At 48.7% G+C, this 21334-nt stretch overlaps 1 protein-coding gene across 1 annotated transcript in view; it reads right to left on the minus strand.

The window, feature by feature from the left end:
* CTF18 (P-loop containing nucleoside triphosphate hydrolases superfamily protein) overlaps nt 1–21334 on the minus strand; it is an 89658-nt gene that overhangs the window by 28085 nt on the left and 40239 nt on the right. Inside the window, exons 18-22 of the mRNA XM_086497953.1 lie at nt 21136–21214; nt 20945–21032; nt 20701–20854; nt 4379–4549; nt 4186–4245 (exon numbers count right to left, since the gene is read on the minus strand). Coding sequence (XP_086354079.1) covers nt 4186–4245; nt 4379–4549; nt 20701–20854; nt 20945–21032; nt 21136–21214 — 552 coding nt within the window. The remainder of the gene's footprint in view (nt 1–4185; nt 4246–4378; nt 4550–20700; nt 20855–20944; nt 21033–21135; nt 21215–21334) is intronic.

The following is a 21334-nucleotide window of genomic DNA, read 5'->3' on the forward strand; positions in this document are numbered from 1 at the left end:
AGTGGCCATACTCTTTAGACAGGGGCTTCACAGCAGACTACAGATTGTTTCCCGGGACCCACAGGCCCGATACATGTGGATTCGCCTCGAGCTCTCACGAGACAGGATCGTCTACATTGCCCTTTGCTACTTTGCTCCCACAGGCTCCAGATTCGCCCCTATTGAGCAGGAGTCACCGTACGCATGCCTCACGGAGGAGATTATGGAGTACTCTACACTGGGTGAAGTCTTCCTTATGGGAGACTTCAATGCTCGTACGCGCAGTGAGCAGTGTGAGGCATATGACCACGAGGACCCAGAGGCACTACACACTCTAGATGAGGAGGCTACTATGAGAGATACAGCAGACAGAGCTCCAGTCACAGCCTACGGACGACACCTACTTCGACTTGGCTCCCAGCACCGTCTCGTTATTTATAACGGGATGGCCCAGTGGCCCACCTCAGGGGGCCTGACTTGTATGCCACATGGAGTTACAGAGGGAGGGGGGAGTACAGTCGACTATATTCTGGGACCCAGGGAGGCTACACACCTTATCACATCCTTCACCATTCCACCCATACCCATCGGAGCCGACCACACATACCTCTCTTTCTCCATCACCGGAGATACCATCCCACACAGCTCCACAGCACACACTCCACACACCACCATCCATTTCACACATGAGCTCGCCTCTCTTTACTCGGCCGAGGTCGAGCATGGCCTATGCCTCCTCCACCCATCCACACCACTCTCAGTTCTCACATCACATATCTCTCCCGTTCTCCACACTTCAGCTATTAGCTCTTTTCCACACACCACTCACACAGGACGCACTCCCCCCCCCCGGGACTATGCCTCAGAACCGCTGGTATGATGATGAGTGCAGAGAGTTATACCGACGCCTCCGTGCACGGCGAGCCTTAGGAGAGATCACAGAGAGAGAGGCCAGACGACATATGAAGACGCTGACACGCCAAAAGCGGCGAGCATTCGAAGAGGCACAGGAGCTTGAGCTATACCGCCTATTCATGAGCATAGATAGCGCGACGGCTTGGCGCACCCTGCGCGAGCCACGTCCGACTACAGCTATTGAGGATCCACAGATATGGCATGATTATGCAGAGCGCCTTTATGAGGTGCCAGGGCAGCCTCCTATCCCACAGCCACACGGGCCACGCCCCACGTGCTCCTCCTTTACAGCAGAGATGGTAGAGAGGGCCATACGCCGCATGCAGCACAGACAATCAGCTGACCATACTGGATTACAGAGTGAGCACATCATTTATGCGGCCTCCACTATAGCCCCGTTGATTGCACATGTCTTCAACCGGGCTATAGGGGAGGGCTTCCCAGAGGAGTGGACACAGCACACCATAGTGCCTATCCACAAATCTAGCGACACCCTGGACCCAGGGAACTACAGGACTATCATGATTGGCCACACGATGGCCAAGCTATATGGAGCAGTACTTGAGGCACAGCTCAGCTGCTACACAGAGACCGAGGGTTTACGAGCTCCAGGCCAGGCAGGTTTCAGACGAGCTTTCTCCACCACTGATCACATCTTCGATCTGCGCTGCCTCATTGATGGGGCAAAGGCGCGGAAGAAGAGGCTTTACTGCTGCTTTGTGGATTTCCGCAAGGCCTTTGACACAGTCCCACGCGAGAGACTCTTCCAACGCCTTCACAGCATTGGGGTACCAACACAGATGATTTGGGCCATATATACTCTCTACGAGAGGGTGACGGGTCGTGTTCGTTGCCCAGGCGGCTTTTCAGAGACCATTGCTAGCACCATTGGTGTTAAGCAAGGATGCCCACTCTCCCCGACACTCTTTGGGCTCTACATCAACGAGATCTCCGACTACATACTACGAGCAGGGGGAGAGGGGAGCGACTTGGCAGGTACTCCGGTCCACATCATGTTATATGCTGATGATATTGTGTTGATTTCAGAGTCACCCGAGGGCTTGCAACGCCATCTTGAGGCCTTGGACGAATTCAGCACACACAAGGGGTTGACTGTGAACCTTGGCAAAACCAAGGTCATGATCTTTCACACATCCAGTGCAGTGAGGAGCGCTGCCACCTTCACAGCAGCAGGAGGACAGGTTGATGTAGTCACCTCCTATGTCTACCTTGGCATCACATTCACCAGCCTACCAGGACCCTTCACTATGAGGCAGGCTGCTACTGACAGGCTCACCCGAGGATATGCAGCTCTGACCATGCTAGAGCGGAGATGCCACCAGGCACACTTTCAGGAGCCCCGCACGAAGGGGTGGCTTTTCGACACCTTAGTCACCCCGGCCCTGATGTACTCGGCGGCAGTATGGGCACCAGGATTGACAGCTGACCAGTGGACACAGCTTGAGAGGCCACAGGTATGTATGATCTCACGCTTGCTCCGCAGCAAGAAGACAGTGCCACATGACATTATTAGAGCCGAGCTCGCCACACCACCTATGGCTGTAGAGGCACTATTCCAGACAGTCTGCTTCATCCAGAGGATGAGAGAGCTACCTCCTAACAGACTTACTCGTAGAGCATTTGAGGCAGCTATACAGCTATCAGAGAGTGGGCATGAGAGAGCATGGTACTCACAGGTCAGAGCATGGTTTGAGGGACACGGTCTTGACATGGAGAGCCTACCACCATTCCAGTACGACCCCCACTCACCATCTGTTCACCTCTCTCGCAGTGAGAGGAACTTGGTATTGAGACAGGATCTGTGGCAGCTATACACCAGGAGAGTCTGGGAGTCACCTGGCTTGGGGACGAGGATGTCAGATTACAGAGACCAGTTTCTCACCATACTGTCTGGGGGGTTCATACAGAGACCACGCTATATGGACACATATATGCCACATAGCTCACGGGTGGCGATTGGTCAGCTGAGAGTGGCTTCACACAGGTTAGAGATTGAGATCGGGAGACATACTGGTTCCCAGGGAGGAGCGAGTCTGCAGAGCCTGCACAGAGGAGGTGGAGAGTGAGGAGCACTTTGTATGTAGATGCAGAGCATACACTGAGATCAGAGGCAGGTATGAGGCCTTATTCAGAGGACAGCCCACTCTCCGAGAGATCATGGACTCTCGAGATCAGAGACAGCTCGGACGCTTCTTACTAGAGATACAGAGCCATCGGGACACACTACTACAGCCACGCACAGCTACACAGACAGAGGGGAGACAGTCGCAGCTCACAGACTTCTTTCAGAGGATTGCCGCCCCTCCCTCACCAGACACTCAGAGGGGAGTGACACTCCCACAGGCGGAGGTGAGCCGAGCTAGACGATGACCACGAGTCACAGGCTACAGGGGCGCGAGCTCCCACCACCGACAGATCGAGGAGATCCGAGCCCGGGAGCGCCGTGCCACTGAGGAGCGAGTAGCTCAGATGAGGGCCGACCCGACAGCTTTCATCCGGGGAGCCTTGGCACCAGCCCCGCCCATGTACCACATCTTACATCCCCCATTTGTACAGGATGGAGCTAGATAGCTTGATGCATTCTCATTCTCATGATTGTACTACCTTGAGCATATAGACATGCATATACCCCTAGAGATAGAGCTCCCTCCCTCCTCAGATACTCCCCTACCTACCTACATTCAGTTCAGTTTTGTATCAGTTTTGTTTCATTTGTCTTTCCGATAGACGGATGACATACACACCATGTACATTTGATTTGTCTCATAGGCCGATTTCGGCCTGACATAGACGTTAAAAATCTTTCTCTCTCTCTCTCTCTCTCTCTCTCTCTCTCTCTCTCTCTCTCTCTCTCTCTCTCTCTCTCTCTCTCTCTCTCTCTCTCTCTCTCTCTCTCTCTCTCTCTCTCTCTCTCTCTCTCTCTCTCTCTCTCTCTCTCGCGCGCGCGCATATCCTCTCGATCTCTACGCTTCCGCACTATGTGCTTTGACAAAACACTGCATAAAATTATTTATTATCATCATAGTGTAAGAGGACTCGAGAGGATCCTGTCTTTTGAGCTATCTAGCAACTAAATAGCAACATCCAGACTTGGTGCAAAGCTCAGATACTAGCAGCACTGTTTGACCCGATCAGACTGCAGATTTAAACTGCTGCGATGCAGTACAGAATGAAATATTAGACTCCACAATTTACAAACTAATTTTTATGCTGGAAAAGTTGGCTGCTATAATAAAAGCTCAGACAATTACATTCAAAAGAAATAATTACCTCGTGACTTAAAACCTGCCGTAAAGTGGATGAAAGTAAAGGATGCTCCATTTTGTAGTCCTGTAAACATTGTAGACATGAACTGTCAAAGACTTGATTGCAATGACAGGCAGTTCTTATGATTAGAAGGTGGAAACAGATCACAGACATTCAATAACATCTACAAGCAGGCTTCAGTCTAATAATGTTTTACCTTGAATCGAACCAGCTTGAAAATTGGAGGATATAAAACAGGCCCCTGAACCTCGCTGACATTATCAATGCCAAACTTTGTTGTTTTGTAATTTATACCATAGGCTATCATGGTATCAATCAGCTCATTCATTTCTTCTTTTTCAGTTTGAGACAGCAGTTGAGGTGCAACCTAAAACAACGCACAGACGTTTCTTCAGAACTTGAACAAAACAGCCAGGGACAAAAAAAGAAACAAAGTCTACAAAAGGCGGAAGTGTGACAAAATATCAAATTACATCTATGTCAATGTCGTCTCCTCACAAAAAAGGCGAAGTGAAGATATCCTAAATTCGCACTATGAGCTTAAAAAACAAGTGAAAAATAACATCTTAAACCCAGGGAGAGAAAGAGAAATGAATAAAATGTAATGTTTATTTATGTCTGCAAAAAGCCTAAAAGACCAATGAGAACAAAAAATCTCATCATCATCAAAAGATTATCCAAATGTAGACCGGTCCTATGAGTTCACTATAGAGAATTCAAAAGACTAAGGTTGAGAAGAAGAAGAAGAAGAGAGTTTTAACGTCGTAGGAACTATCCCAAGAGACCTTAAAGATCTAGCCGACGAGGAGTTGAACGAGAGAAGAGAGAAATGAAATGAAATGATATATTAAGGTCTTCAAAAGGCCAAAATGACCTATGAGACCATCAGATACAAAGTGGTGAATCTAATACAACGTCTGAAGTACAAGTACAAAAAGTACTGAAAGTAAAACTGAAAACTGAAAATGAGTGTGAAATGTGAAATGTGAAAATGTAGAATAGGCCCTCAATGACAATCTGGGTGTCGTGCTAGAATGCCTCTGATCCTCTGTTGGAGCCTCCGTCGATGGAGTGTGCTCCTGTGTCTCGATCGTGGTCGTCTCGGTCTCCCGAGCTCAGTCGCCCTGTCAATGAGGGTGCCTCTCGTATGAATGCGGGTACAACCCTGTGCTGGTGGTTGGTCTCTTGCCTCCCTCGATCCAAAGAAGTCTGTGATCTGTCTCTGCGACTGTCGTGCTCCATGTCTCCTCAACAGACTATCTCTATGTCGGTGTAGCTCAAGTAGATATAAGCCAAGGCATCTCTGATCCTGATACCTCATGACTCTATCTAGGGGTCCAAAACCCTCCCTGAATAAGCAATGGAAGCGCCCTCGTATCTCATAATACACAGTGCAGTGGCATATGTAGTGTAGCTCTGTCTCTGGCTCTCTACCGCATAGTTGACATATCCTAGACTCCGGCGGTATCCCTCTGAATCTACCCGTCTCAGTCTCCAGCTGGCGTGAGGATGTGCGAATCTGACCAATAGCACATCGCAGACCATGAGACAAATGAGTGTCCATGTAGCTCGGACGAGTCACAAACCCATCTCCCGAAAGTTGGAGAAGGTGCTCTTTGTAAAAATCCATCTTCGAGCCCAACTCCTGCATCGGCTCTACCCATGTCCTCCTGGTGTCCAACTGTATTAGATCCTGCCGAATGAGTCTAGTGATCTCTGTCCGTGTGACTGGCAGGGAGGGTGCATCTAGGGAATACTGAAAAGGAGGCAATCTATCCATGCTGAGACCATGCCTCTGAAACCATGAGGTCATCTGCGCATACCAACATGATGCATCTCCTTGCATCGCTAACTGTCTAGAAGACTCAAGAGCCAATCTAGTATATCTGCCTCTATGTGTATCCCATAGACTGTGCATAAAGGACACTGATCTAGTAAGAGCCTCAATCTCAATAGGAGGGGCGGCTACCTCCGCTCGAATAATCGCATGTGGTACGGAGGCCTTGGCTCTAATCATACGGGATATCATAAATACCAAGGGTCTCTCCATGTTCCTCCAACTGTCATGATTCACAGATGGTCCCCAAACTTGGACCCCATAAAGCATAGCTGAAGCAACCAAAGTATCAAAGAGCCATAGCTTTGTTCGTGGTTCTTGAAACTGAACCTGCGAACACATCCTCTCTAGCCCCCGATGCCACACAAGCACTGGACAGTCTAGTCTCTGCTGCTCTCCTCAGAGTAAACCTCGGTCCCGTGAATACCACCCCCACAGAGAGAGAGAGAGAGAGAGAGAGAGAGAGAGAGAGAGAGAGAGAGAGATGAAATGAAATGTTATATTTAAACGTCTTCAAAAGGCCAAAATGACCTATGAGACCAAACTGATACAATCCTTGTGCATCTAATCCAATGTCAGGGTACAAAAATAAAATGAAGTAAAGTGAAAGGCTAAACTAAAAGACTAAAATCGTCAAACTAAAATCATCATCATCATCATCCATGCCCGAGGATGCCCGGCATCAGGCATTGTCCGAGAAAGTATTGCATTGGTCGTTGACGAGCTTCGTCAATGTCCCCCTCTATAATCAGTCGTATTGTGCGTCTCCCTTGTTGTGCTAGAATAGTGCTGATTCTCTGATGGAGCCTCCATTGATATCGTGGTCGCCCCCATAGACACGGGCGTCTACCTCTCCCGAGCTCAGTGGCTCTGTCCACTAATATAACTCTGGTAGAAATGGGCTCTGAAGTTTGTTGTGAAGCATGCTCATCTGGCTACTAAGTCCCTGCTCTAACGAAGCCAATGATCTCCCTCTGTGAATGTCTCCCATTGCCTAGTTTCCTCAAGAGACTCTCCTTGAGTCTGTGCAACTCTAGCAAAAACAACTCGAGGCATCTCTTATCTCGATATCTAATCACACATCCATCCTATGTTAGTTGGAGGAGATGCTCTCTATAGAAAGCCATCTTCGTGCCAACTCTTGTGTCGGCTGTAGTACTGGTACAGTGGCAATCTATCCATGTTGAAGCCATGTGACTGAAACCATGATGTCATCTACCAGCATGTTGTCCCCCCCTGTAGCGCTAGATGTTGGGATGAATCAAGGGCTAGTCGAGCATATCTGTCTCTAGGGAGGTACCACGGTAGTTCCCCGGTATAACGGAGTCTTCTGCCTTGAAGTTAGGCACAATAATTGACATGCTCGAAGTATCTCGAAAACCCTCACACATGACTTAGTTCAACATTACTGTAAGAAGCTTTGCAAGCATATCTCTAGCATGTATAAAGTGCTCTGCAATCAATCCATCATGATCATATGCTCGCCTCATCCTCATCCTGTCAATGGCTTTCTTTACCATCTCAGCAATAAAGAAAGTGCATGTCTGTGGGCATGGCTTCAGAGGGTCGGGTAGAGACTGCTGCCCTAGAGTTGTGTATAGAGATGCTACATATGCGCCCCAAATCTCAGTTGATGTGATAGCCAGTGGGGGGAATGCTCATGAAAAAATCTCGATGCATCGCCAAAGTCTTGCCTCAAAAATAGCTGGTACAACTCCTCTAACTGAGCAAGATAAGTCCTCTTCTTTCGTAGCACTAGGCGTTGAAAGGCTATCTATCATTGTCTATGAGTAATGGCTCCTAGAAGCACCTCTATTTCAAGTATAGCTCTCGTCTCTCTACACTCCTCATCATACCAATTGTTCTAGGGCATACTCCCAAAACGTGGTTTCTGGCCAGGTTGGATGTGTGGGTATGCCTCTCCTATTGCACCATGTAAAGTCTATGTCAATATTTGGATAAGCTCCTCTAACGAGCATCCCGACTTCTCTATGGCCATGCGTCTGTTAATACTATCCATGTAGACACAATCAGTCTGTAAGAGTGTATCAAGTATGCAAAGATGCTTGGGCCAACGGAGCTGTACTAAACTGGAATGAAATTGTAAATGTGAGGACGTAATCTATGCTACTGTAGCGCGGATAATGTCTCATGCTCTCTACAGTGGGTGGTCCTCAGTGCAATGTGCGTGACAATCTCACTCAAACAGACTGAATCTCCCTCAAACACACTGAACAGAAAGGAAACAATAGACGTCAACAGAGCTCACAAAGACACAACAGCAGACCAGAACATATGACTCGACTATCTCAAAGACTAATACAGACTCTGGCGTGGCAGCACACTCAGCTCCAGCCCAGGACTCACAAGTACAATGGGGGTGTCGAGGCTCAGATGTGCCCGGATGGTGAAGACGTGCTTTGTGTAAAGACCCACTCTAGACGACTACGTACAAGATCATGGCACTGGCCCAAAACGACTACTCATATTTACAATCATCAAGAGCCACCAACGGCTCATAAAGAACATCATCTAAGTCTATCCCCATTGGGTGGCGGTGGTGACCTCGCCACGATGTCCACTAGACCACCCTGCCACGTGTCTTTGCCCAACGAGTCCGCCTAGTGTGAACCGACCAGACCAAAGACAATTGACCAAAGCCCAACTGTAGGCTAACTGTCCTATGAAAGTGAAAGTGACACTGTAGCAGGCTACAGGTTGCTTGCCACAAGACCGCTGCCCGTCCCAGAGAGCGGAACTGAAGAACTGAAATATCGGCGATCTATTGTTGGTGGTCGGATGATGGAGGAGGAGGAGGAGGCTGATAGTAAGGTGGGTAAGGAGATGGAGGCCAAGTGTATGGTGAGGGGTAGTGGCCATGAGGAGGGTACATCGGGTATGGAGTAGCCACCCCATGAGCAGCAGGCTACGTCGGGTGATTCGGGTCCGGGTGAGTAGGTGGAGCTGGTGGAAACCTAGGAAAAGATTGGGCAAGCTGCGAGGGTGGAACAGGTTGTTGAAATCCAAGGAAGCCGTAGAAGTGCTGAGGAAAGGATGGGGACTGTGAGGGGGAGGCCATAGAGGAACCATGAAATTGTGATGAGACCGATCCTGCTGGCTTAGACTCCATATTGGTAGGATTTGCTTTCTCTACTGTTTGAGAATCCCTTGAATGTGCTTTGGAAACGTCCGTCTGTATCTGTGTTGCCATAGCAGGAACTTGCGGAGAAACCGGGATTGTAGTTGTAATTGTAGCTGTAGCTGGAACTGCTTGTGGAATGGCCACAGCTTGGTATTTTGCACAAGAGGGACACAGTGTATGTACCACAGGAGAGAGGTCCTGAACTGCTGCGGTCATGTCATTTGCCTCTTTCAACTGTTTTTGCTGAGTGTGGACAATATGTTTGAGGTCCACTACCTGTTGAGTTAAGATTCTTATGCAATCTTGAGCTGTAGCAATGAAATTGTCCCTATCCATCGCTCGTTGAAGATGAGCCTGCACTTCCCTTGTCATACCGTCATAGCAAGCGCGATGCAGACCGTAGGTACCTTGCAATGAGAGGGCTACATTGATAATCGTCGAAATGGCTCTTCTGTCCGCCTCTAAAAATCTGTCAGCCTAAGGCGCAAAAGTATCATATATGTCATGCTTGTCAGATGTAGGTGTCCCAGAGCTAGATGCCCCTGCAGTATCCTTAGGTACCCCTGCACTAATAGTAGTACGTGGTGTTGGCGACACAACTCGAGGTTGTGTTTTAGTGACTGCAACACTACTCACAAGAGGTGGTGTGAAAGTTGAGGTGGCCACAGAAGTAGATATACGCACTGTTGGTGTTGTAGTATGGACGTCAGAGATTTTGACCTGTGATTCTGAGAAGGGTAGTGTTGCTAGCTGCTCAGACGAATCTTTTTGTACCTTTGCCCTCTTGCGCAAGATGCCTTTCCCTTTGGCCATTTTGGAACGGTTTTGTTCTTTTGGCTCGTCTTGAAGGGTGAGAACAGTTGTTGCATCTGCCTTTTGCTGCATAATCTGCACTACCCAATACATAATAGGGGCTGCATAGCAATTGAACCTTTCCGCTTTTCCTTTACGCTGAGTCAGAAAACGCTTTGCCCTGTCCTATAGCGCTTTAAACAGCAGATGGTGAAATGGGTACGGCAGGCAGTGGTAGAGACAGAAAAGAGCATCGCATATTGCTGGAGAACCTGGAGAAGATGAAACCCATGTTCTTTCCGGTGCGCGCAGTAAAAAATAATACTTTAACACTGAATACAACTGCTGACTCCTGTGATAGTCTGGATGTGAGTCCAATAAAAGTTCTTGACAAGCATTTGCAGTTTCTTCTGGTGAGAAATTCGAGAAAGTTTTGGTTGCGGACAGAGGTGCCAGCACAATCAATATTCCCATAGCCTGTCCGATATCCTCCACTGTAAGTGCAGTACCATTCAGCTTTGGAAAAGTGAGCAAGAGGGAACATAGCTTGGCAGTAGAGATATTGGCAGACAAATCTACATGAGCCAAATTTTGAAGACCCAAGTGTATCAGTTGCTGCTGAGAGAACACATCCTTGAGTGCTGGATTCGGAGCCTGTAAATGATATATCATTATTAAAGGTACCTTGGAGAGGGCACCAGACGGGCGAGGCACCTAGAGAGTGGTGACCTTGTCAGCAATGACTGACTGGGGCGAATCTTCCTCTGAAGATTCCTCTGAAAGCTGCTCTGAACTAGGAGTGTAATCTGATTTACTGTCAGAGCTATCCCCAGAGGCAGAGAACTCTTCCTCCGATTGGAGATGCTTTTCTCTGTTCCGAGTCTTAACCATCTTGATAAACTGCGCCTGAGAATCTATACTGATTGAGGAGTCCCACTGTAGCAGGAGCAAGGGCGAGACCCAAGTCGGTACTAGATGAAGGACTGAATGGAGTACCAAGGCTATAATAAAGGCTCTCTGCTTTTCGCTTTTGCTTTTCCCAGGTAAACGCTCTCTGCTTTTCGTTTTTGCTTTTCGCAGGTAAAATACCGGCCTTACTGGGAAGTGCGAAACGCCCTTGCTGGGAAGTGCTTTTCACAGGGTATACGGCGCTTGCTTTTTATTTTTGGTTTGCCGAAAGAGTCTAGAGGCGAGGGCGTTGGGAAGACTAGGACGAGGGGACAAGTGAGAGGCGAGGGCTAGGTCTAGGGGCGAGGGGCGAGGGGCTAGGGACTAGGGACTAGAGGCTAGGGGCGAGGGGCGAGGGGATGGGAAAGGGTGAGGGCAAGGGAGAAAGGGGGGCGAGGGGCGAGGGGAGGGGCGAGGGGGAAAGGGGGAAGGTTAGGGCGAGGGGCGAGGGGATGGGAGGGTTAGGGCGAGGGCGAGAGGGTGAGGAGGGCTAGGGCGAGGGGCGAGGGGAGGGGCGAGGGCGAGGGTGAGGGGGGAAGGGGGAAGGTTAGGGCGAGGGGCGAGGGGATGGGAGGGTTAGGGCGAGGGCGAGAGGGTGAGGGGGGCTAGGGCGAGGGGCGAGGGGAGGGGCGAGGGGCGAGGGAGAGGGCGAGGGCGAGGGGGAGGGGGAAAGGGGGAAGGTTAGGGCAAGGGGGAAAGGGGGAAGGTTAGGGGGAGGGGCGAGGGGATAGGGGTAAGGGGGTTTGGGAGAGGGGAAAGCTAGGGCTAGGGGCGAGGGGCGAGGGGATGGGAAAGGGCGAGAGGATAGGGGATAAGGGGCGAGGGCGAGGGGAGGGATAGGGCAGGGGCTAGGGGGCGAGGGGATGGGAAAGGGCGAGGGCAAGGGGGAAGGGTTAGGGCGAGGGCGAGGCGAGGGGAAAGGGGGAAGGGTATGGCTATGGCTAGGGCTAGGGCGAGGGCGAGGGCGAGGGGATGGGAAAGGGTGAGGCAGGCCAAGACTAAGGCGAGGGCAAGAGTAAGGGGCAGAGGCGAGGAGAGCGGGAAAGCGCTAGGGCGAGCATTAGGGCTAGGGGAGGGGTTGAGAGTAGAGACAAAGTCGAGGGTAGAAAAATAAGGAGAGAGTTTTAACGCTTAGGAAGCTATCCCAGAGACCTTAAAGATTTAGCTACGACCAAATTACTAGAAAGCATTGATAAATTCGAGGTACCCAGAAGTGGCAGATAAAACGCGAATCATTTCATAAATAACTACCCCACTCAAAGATACAGAGGCATTTATGCATATCAAAGAACTGAGTTTATGCATACCCCACTCAAAGATACAGAGGCATTTAGGCATTTATGCATATCAAAGAACTGAGTTTCACTTGAGAGGCAAAAGCTAAGAAAAGGAATTGAGTAGAGATTGAGGAGATTAGGTTATGCCCAAGAAAGACAGAGAGTGAAGGATAGAGTTGATCCAATATAGAATCAAACCCCTTGAGCTTAACAGAGTCTGCAGAAGGAGAGCTGTCTAAGGGGAGGGTGATTTGGTTATTGAAAGGTTCAGGAATCGACGAAGCTCAACACTTGATGGTAGCTGGGTTAGACCCTTGAGCGGCAGCTTAAGCATGATAGCACTTGATCCGAGATCCATTGACTAAAGGCAACGGAACTCCTTCGAGAGTGGCTAATTGTACAGCGCCGTGGGGTAGAATCTCCATCACCTTATATGGTCCTTGCCATGCTGGGACCAACTTCTTTGCTTTTTTCAGAAACTTGGCCTGATAAAGTAGCACCAGTGCTCCTTGCTTTATTTGCGGCTTTCTGAGATGGCGATCATGCCAGGCTTTACAACGAAGCTGCTCTGCCTCTAGAGCCAGTGAAGCCAAACCTCGGCTTTCCTCCAAAAGGAAAAGACGAGATGTAGATGCTGACCCCAAATTTCCATTGGCACGAAGACTGCCCACTCACGGGGATCCTGAGTTGAATTCGAAAGGTGCTATTGCTTCCAAACCGAAAGCCAATTGAAATGGGGTGTGATTGGTTGTGGCTTTGAAAGAAGTTCGATATGCCCAAAGTGTACCGTGGATAGCTTGAGCCCAAGTCGAGGGATGAAGATGGCATGCTTTCCGCAGGAGTGCTATCAGAACCTTATTAGTGCTCTCTGCCTGCCCGTTTGCTTTAGGATAATAGAAACAAGATTTTCGGTGAAAAATCTTGTAGTTGGCCAACAAGGTAGAAATTGTTTCATTCACAAAGTGACTATCCCTGTCACTGGTGATTTCCAAGGGACATCCAAACCTGCACAAAATATTTTCGTATAGAAACTTGGCTACCGTAGTGCCAGTGCAATCCGTTGTTGCAAGTACCTCTGCCCACTTTGTTGCGTAGTCTGTAGAGCCACCAAGAGATACTTCCAATTGCCGGGTTGGGCAGAGGGAGTGATTGGACCTACAAAATCTATGCCCCATCTCTCAAAGGGTTGCCATGCCATAGAGACCTGCAGAGGACTGTTTGACTGTTTGCTTGGTTTAGGGCCACAGCGCTGACATACATCACATACCTTTACATAAGCAATTGCATCGCGAAAAATATAGAGCCACCATAAGCCACACTGGAGAATCTTCTATGCAGTAATATGACCAGGGTAATGGCCACCAGTGGGACCACTATGGGCATCCTCTAAAATATACTCGACTTCATGAGGGGAGACACACCGCCTCATAACACCATCCTGCCCTGATTTGTATAGCTGGCCCCCAATCAGAGTGAAAGACCTAGACTTCAACAGCAGGCGTCTCTTCTACAGGGGAGAAGCATTCTCTGGGTAGAGGCCAGTAGAAAGCAGATGCAAAACATCACCGTACCATTCCGGAGTGGTATCCACCTTAAAGAGACTGTTATCAGGAAAGTCGTCAGCAACCCCTGTTGCTTCTTCACCAGTGTGAACGCGAGAAAGGTGGTCGGCAAGGACATGATGTTTGCCGGGCCTGAGTACCACTTCGAAATCGAACTCTTGAAATAAGAGTAGCCATCGCCATCCTCTACCTGCAACCTGCGGCTTGTTGAGCAGATATCGCAAGGCATGGTGATCAGTAATAACTGTGAAGTGGACCCCTAATAAGTAGTGCCGAAATTTTTGTAGAGCATACACAATAGCTAAACCTTCCCTTTCTGTGGTGCTGTAGTTGCACTCTGCCTTGGTGAGTAGACGACTCGCATAGTGAACAGGGCGATCCAGGTTATATACTCCTTACTAGGTTGAGTCAGCACCGCACCCACAGCCAGTTGATTGGCATCTGTATGCACATGAAAGGTGAGAGACCAATCGGGAGCTACTAAGATAGGCGCTTCAGTGAGGCGTTTTTTAAGGTATACAAAAGCTTCAGCCTCTGCCTTTAACCATTGAAAGGGAATAGCAACACTGGTTAGGCGGGTTAGGGGTTGAGCCACCTGTGCATACATGCGTATAAACCTGCGATGATAACCTGTGTGACCTACAAAGCTCTGTACCCCTTTTGGGTTGATGGGAGGTGGTAACTTTAAGATTGCCACAATCTTCTCTGGGTCAGGCGCTAAACCTTTAGCAGACACCACATGGCCTAGCAATGTGCCTTCAGTAACCAAAAAATGACATTTGTTAGGATTTAACTTTAGACGTGCCTCTTTGAACCTGAGGAAGACAACAGAGAGCTGAGCGAGGTGTTCCTCTAGGTTTTCCACTGGGGTTGAACATTGAGCACCTGAGAAGGTCGAAAAATCGTCCATGAAGATGCGAAGATGATCCGTAAGCAGAGGACAAAAAATGAGATACACCGCCCTATTCAAAGAAGGTGGAGCATTTTCAACCCAAAAGACATTCGAGTGTATATAAAAATACCCCAGGGAGTCACAAAGGCCGTTTTCAGCTGATCACCTGGATGGATGCCCAACTGATTGTATCCACTAAACCCATCCATGAAACTGTACTATACATGCTCTGCTACATCTTCGAGCACACGCTCAGTGAAAGGCGTTGGGAAACCATCTAGGATAGTTACCTTATTCAGAGCACGGTAATCTACGCACACACGGATTTTGTTGGACTGCTTCTTAGGCGCTATAACCATGGGTGATAACCACTCAGAGTGCTCCACAGGTACAATGATCCCTACCTCTTGCATTTTTTCTAACTCTGCCTTGACCGCCTCAGCATACTTCAAGTTGAGCTTGTAAGCTCGGCCTCTTACAGGCTTAGCCCCTTCAACCAGAGGTATAGTGTGGACACCCAATTCTGGTGGAATCCCCTCTAAATCCTTGTAGGACCAAGCAAAAACATCTTTAAAAGAGTGTATGAAAGAGACTACCTCATTGAGTAATGCGAGATGCTCCCATAACCAAGCTGCTAACAGTACATGCTGAGGGTTGTCAGGATCTCCCAGGTTGACTTCTCTAACCGGGTCCGGGGGTGTAGCTGGAGAGGGTGCTTCTAAAGATGAGAGGTGAGCTGCCTCTTGGAGCTTCAAGACATCATGTGCAGGTGTTTGATCGATTGGAAACTCTGCATACTCTTCTTGTAACCATCCCTGTGGGAGCTCCTCGAAGGGTAAATCTTCAGATGCAGACATGACAGAGTGCTTTTGTAGAGGGTCCGACTTGGAAGATGCTCCAGGAAGGGGGAAATCTTTGGCGAGTGCATGCAGAGGAGATTTCTTCCCCCTTCGGTGATGTGTTATAGGTTCCCCAAGACTGAGGGCTTCCATCGGCGGGTCATTCGAAGCATGAGAATTTGGGGCTGACACACTTACTTCTTCGATTGTTGTACTGTCTGCTGTAGGACTTTGGACATCTGTGTCCTCTTGAGGAGTTTGAAGAGAGAGTGTTACTGGCGGCACAGGTAAGTCTTGAATAGAGACCATGTAGCATGGCATCGATGTGGTAGCTTCCAACCACTGTAGCAGGTCCTCGTCAGACCCGTCGGGTGGGATGGGCTGCTCAGGGTCGGGGTTGGACTGTACTGACAATGAGCTGTGCTGAGCCACTGGATCCATCCCTCCTTCAAGCCGGATTGGTTGCATTTGGGAGCCGGGAGTGTGTATCCACATGGTGTCGTTTCCCCAATCATGAAGTGCCTTAGTATGCCGCAACCATGGTCTACCAATCAGCAAAGGGAATCCTCCCTCCACCTGAGGAAGACTGACCACCACGAAATCCAAGCTAAATGTGAAGTCTTGTACCTTCAAAGGCACCTTCTCTACTATGCCCACAGGGTAGACTGTCCTCTGGTCTGCCAATGTAACAGTGAATGGAGCAGGGCGAGTAGGTTGCAGACCTAAGGCTGACATGCTAAATTCGGGCATTAGATTGATTCCAGACCCACCATCCACTATGACGCCTGAGAATGGATGTCCAAGAATAGATACAGTAAGACGTGGACTTTTATAGTCGGTGAAGGGAGCAGCTGGATATGAAATCATGTAGGACTCCAAGGGCTGCACAGGAAGGTGCCCGCCACTAGGCCCTGTACCAGGGTACAAAGACTGAATTATTGAGAGGGTGTCACTTCTAAGGGTTGCATCTAGCCGGAGCATCTCATAAAGAGACACTTGTTGAAAGGTGTTCTTCAAGATTGCTTCCGCTATGGGCCTAGCTCCTACAACCTGGGCCTCCTCGGAAACTTTGACCTGTTGCAAGTCAGCTACTGCTGCCAGGAAGGCTCCATCAATGTCCGAAAGCATAGAGATTGGCCTATTCTTTGCACCACTTACGGGTGCGACATTTTGAACAGGTTGCGGAAGGGTTGGACGGGATAGTCCTGTTGGCAAACTTAAACCCAGGGCTGCTCTTTGTGCTCGAGTGAGCACCCCAGTAGGCTCTGCTACTTGTTGTGGCTGAACTGTATGTGTAGCAACTGCTGGTTGAGGGGTGGTGTTCATTGTGATTAGATTGATTTTCGGGAATGTAAACTCTTGTTGATTTTGATTTGGGCCTGAAGATGAGGATGCCCTTTGTTTGGGACAATCTTTACTGTAGTGGTCCTTAGACTCCGGACAATGTCTGCAAGGAGGAGACCCTTCAGGTAAAGGACACTTACTTTGGTAATGCCCATATTCACCGCATCTGTAGCATAAGATTGGCCGATTAGACGGACGAAAAGGGGGACGAGGTGGTCGTTGTTCTTGTTGTTGCATGGTGCTGGAGGCTGAGGTGTAGAAGCTTTGGGGAACTGAGGGAGTACTGGCATGATAAAAGCTGTGAGGTGCAAAGTTGTTGTGCATACCTTGCTGCATAGGGGGTGTTGTCAGCAGAGGAGGCAACGGGTTTTGATGGCCGTAGGGTGAGACCATGTTAGATGCAGGTGCTAGCCCTCGTTGGAGAGAAGGACCTAGATTTTGTTGTATTTGCCGCAATCCTTTGATATAGTAACAATCCTTATCTTCGTGCCCAGATTTTTCGCACAAGTGGCAATAAGCCCGAAGGGAACAGTCCTGTGGAGGATGTCCAGGAGAGGGACAAGAGCTGCACCATACCATAGCTTTAGTCTCCTGCTGAGACCGAAGCTCTTCTAGTTCTCTCTTGATTTGATCCAAAGCCTCAAGGTGCGATGGTTTCTCTTGTCTCAGAGAGATTGATTTCTCTTCTTGGAGGGCGCGTTGTAGTTTGAGGGCTTCGAGTTCCCCGCGCAAGGAAGTCAAAGGATCAACAGGACTGCCTTCCGAGAACACAGAGGGAGTATCTATGTGAGGAGAGTTGTTGAACAGCTTCCTAGCCCCCTCTATTCTAGTAGCAACTGCGATGAATTCCTCCAGAGTGGCGTCAGGTCGGAGGCTCTCCCGGAGTTTTTGCTGAGAGGTTTTTGGAAGCGCCTTCTCCACCCACTTCTTAACCATGAATTCAGGGAAGCTTGGCAACCAGAGACTTGGCTTTGGTCATAAGCTCTGCAAAAGTCTCCTCTGGCTGGAGCACCATGTTGGCGAACTCATCCAACACTTTCTCTTGGTAGTCTCCCGGCCTAAAAGCTGCACAAAACTGTTGTCTTAAGTCTGCCCAAGTTGCAAAATGATTTTCTGCAAACTGGCTGTACCATTTGTCTGCTAAGCCGTCCAAGATGGATGGACAAAGTACCAGATAAGCATCTTCCCTGTTAAGACCACGTCCTCTACAGAGAGATACGAACCTCCGTGCATGGTCGTCCGCATCTTCCGAGGAGAGTCCTTTGAAGGTGGGGAACTTGATGTTTACCTTGGCCAACACACTAGCCAACGCCTCCATGGCCCCTTGTTGAGCATGTTGCTCAATAGCCTGCTCTAGCAGAATAGGAGAGAGCTTTACTGGAGAAGGTGATCTGGAAGATGTGGAACCGGATGAAGGAATGGGGAATGAAGGAATGGGAGATGAAGGAATGGGGGATGTCGTATGTGGAGGTATGGTTGATGAGGTTAATGGACTTCTACTAGATACCACAGGGCGTCTTCTGTTATAGTGCTTCAGAGGGCTCATTAGTGCGCTTTGACGCTCAACTGACCGCCTTGTATGTGTCATGCAGTGAACAACACAAGTCTAACACAGAACAAGTGAGGATGGTGACTAGACCACCTGATCCAGGACCAGTGACTAGACCACCTAGCTGGTAGGATGAGGAGGGCTGGACCAGGGCGAGGACTAGACCAGGACCAAAGACCAAGGACCAGGGACGAGGACTAGGACTTGGACCAAGGCGAGAGAGGACCAGACTTGCAGACTATCTCCACAGTGTAAGCAAGTGTGCAGAGCCAGGTAACAACAGATTAGCTTCACGATTTTATCTCCACAAGAGTGAGACTTCCTTTGAGGTCCCACCGTGATTGCCAAAATGAGAGCACCTGTAGCACGGATAATGTGTCGTGCTCTCTACAGTGGGTGGTCCTCAGTGCAATGTGCGTGACAATCTCACTCAAACAGATTGAATCTCCCTCAAACACACTGAACAGAAAGGAAACAATAGACGTCAACAGTGCTCACAAAGACACAACAGCAAACCAGAACATATGACTCGACTATCTCAAAGACTGATACAGACTCTGGCGTGGCAGCACACTCAGCTCCAGCCCAGGACTCACAGGTACAATGGGGGTGTCGAGGCTCAGATGTGCCCGGATGGTGAAGACATGCTTTGTGTAAAGACCCACTCTAGACAACTACGTACAAGATCATGGCACTGGCCCAAAACGACTACTCATATTTACAATCATCAAGAGCCACCAACGGCTCATAAAGAACATCATCTAAGTCTATCCCCATCGGGTGGCGGTGGTGACCTGGCCACGATGTCCACTAGACCACCTTGCCACGTGTCTCTGCCCAACAAGTCCGCCTGTGAACTGACCAGACCAAAGACAACTGACCAAAGCCCAACTGTAAGCTAATTGTCCTGTGAAAGTGAAAGTGACACTGTAGTAGGCTACAGCTACCCCAACAGGCTTGGAGCCGATTGTAAAACTAGGTTGAGCCAAACGTAGTCCACCGTGCTAGCCCCATGTCTGTGAGAAAAACAAGTGAACCCATTTGCTGCTAAAAATCTATGTACGCCACTCACGATGGCCAGTCCATGTGCAATCCCCATGTCTGTCAAATATCTCGCATACTCATTATGCACCACGTCCTATGAGCACCTGGCCAATCCAAATGACTGACATCCAACTCTCTTAACATCTCCTATGAGGTATCAAAGAAGGTTGTTTGAGTGCCTATCCTCGAATTGAAATCCCCTAGGAGGATGACGTCACCATCCCTAGAGACATCACATATGTCCTCATCTAAAATCATGTATAATGACTGTCCCTTGGGCAATGCATAGAGAGATGTGCTCAGGGGGAAATAGCATATTGCAATATAAAGTGGCCTCCCCGTCTCTACTCTCACCCTGATCCATATATATCTAGCATGCTCATCTCTCTGAACAATACGAATAAGAGGGTGCACCTCTTCCTTGAATAAAACTGCGACACCTCTTGACCCACGTCCTCTATGCTTTGATCTCACCTCCTGTCTACAAGTGGTCTCCCAGTGGTATCCCGTTACTCTAGGAAGTGTGACACCGAGAGTTAGATGTGTCTCAGAGTAGAAAATAATGTCTCTTCCCTTGAAGTTACCCTCAAATGCACCGACATCTAGCTTCATTGATCCATTACGATACCATACTGCCATTTTAAGGCCGGTCCCATAGGTCTTGCACTGTCATGTAGTGCGTCTTTCCACGATCACCACTCTCCCCTTTGTAGAAAGCAATTTTTCCCTTTGCTCCCTCGCAGCCTTGATTTCTGGCATCAGCTCTTGCATGTGTGCAATTTACGCTAAAGTGAGGTCATCACCCAGAAATATCCCAGTTTGTTTATAAATTGGTTTTGTCTTCAAGAACTCTCTCCTAGTTTTCACAATAGGGAAATCTCCTAGTTTTCACAATAGGGAAACATAAAATGAGTTCTCTTTCCTTAGAACTTCCTTCCCCACCGTTTTCTTTCTTCCCCACTCTCCATGCACCTATGTGTGTGGCTTCGGAAATGCCCTATTGAGAGAAATGAAAATGAAATGATATATTTACGTCTTCAAGAGGGGGGGGGGGGGGGGGGGGGGGGAAGAGAAGAAGAAGAAGAAAAAGAGTATTTTAACGTCGTAGGAAACTATCCCAAGAGACCTTAAAGATCTATCCGACAAGGAGAGTTGAGCCCAAGACCTGTTATTCGAGAGGGAAATGGCATAACCAATCTACCACACTTAGAGAGAGAGAGAGAGAGAGAGAGAGAGAGAGAGAGAGAGAGAGAATAGATTGGGGGGAAAAGGGATTGAATACTGTGCCATACAGGCCGTAACCGCTGAGGAGCCAGAATGCACAACAGGTGGGAGACCAAATCCCAAGCAAGACATTCAGCTGTAAAATTCCGATGCGTCACTGGCTGCATGCTCAACATCCATGACCTTAACAAATCATGTTTGGCACTACGTTCGACCCTGAACCTAAAAAATAAACATATATTTAAATCAGTGTGCATATCAATACGATATAACTATGATATGGCAAGTTTGAATTCCCCGCCACAACCAAACCTTTGAAATGTCTTTGGCCATTCCATGAATGGTTTCTCTGGCTGTGCTACCAAGCGCCGAATCGCTAACAAGAATGCCGGCTGATAAACTGCATTGACAAGGATGTGACTAGCATTAAGATGGTCAATTGAAACCCGCATTGGGCACCTCAATCTTCATATCATTTAAAGTAAAAACTCAAACCATAATACCGGTCAAGGCAAAGTTTTGATGCCGTAGTGCGTAGCAGCTTGTAATTTCAGAATCTCCAAGAAGCTCCAGACATTGGACCTACAAACAAACAGGAAACCATCACTTCAATCAATTGTTCATATGTGACTTAGAGAAACATGCAAGAGCATGCCCATTTGAGCACCCTTGTCACTTATAATTCAAATGCACATGCATGAA

Source organism: Adiantum capillus-veneris, chromosome 24 (genome assembly GCF_014529385.1).
Source record: "Adiantum capillus-veneris isolate H3 chromosome 24, ASM1452938v2, whole genome shotgun sequence".
NCBI lineage: Eukaryota > Viridiplantae > Streptophyta > Polypodiopsida > Polypodiales > Pteridaceae > Adiantum > Adiantum capillus-veneris.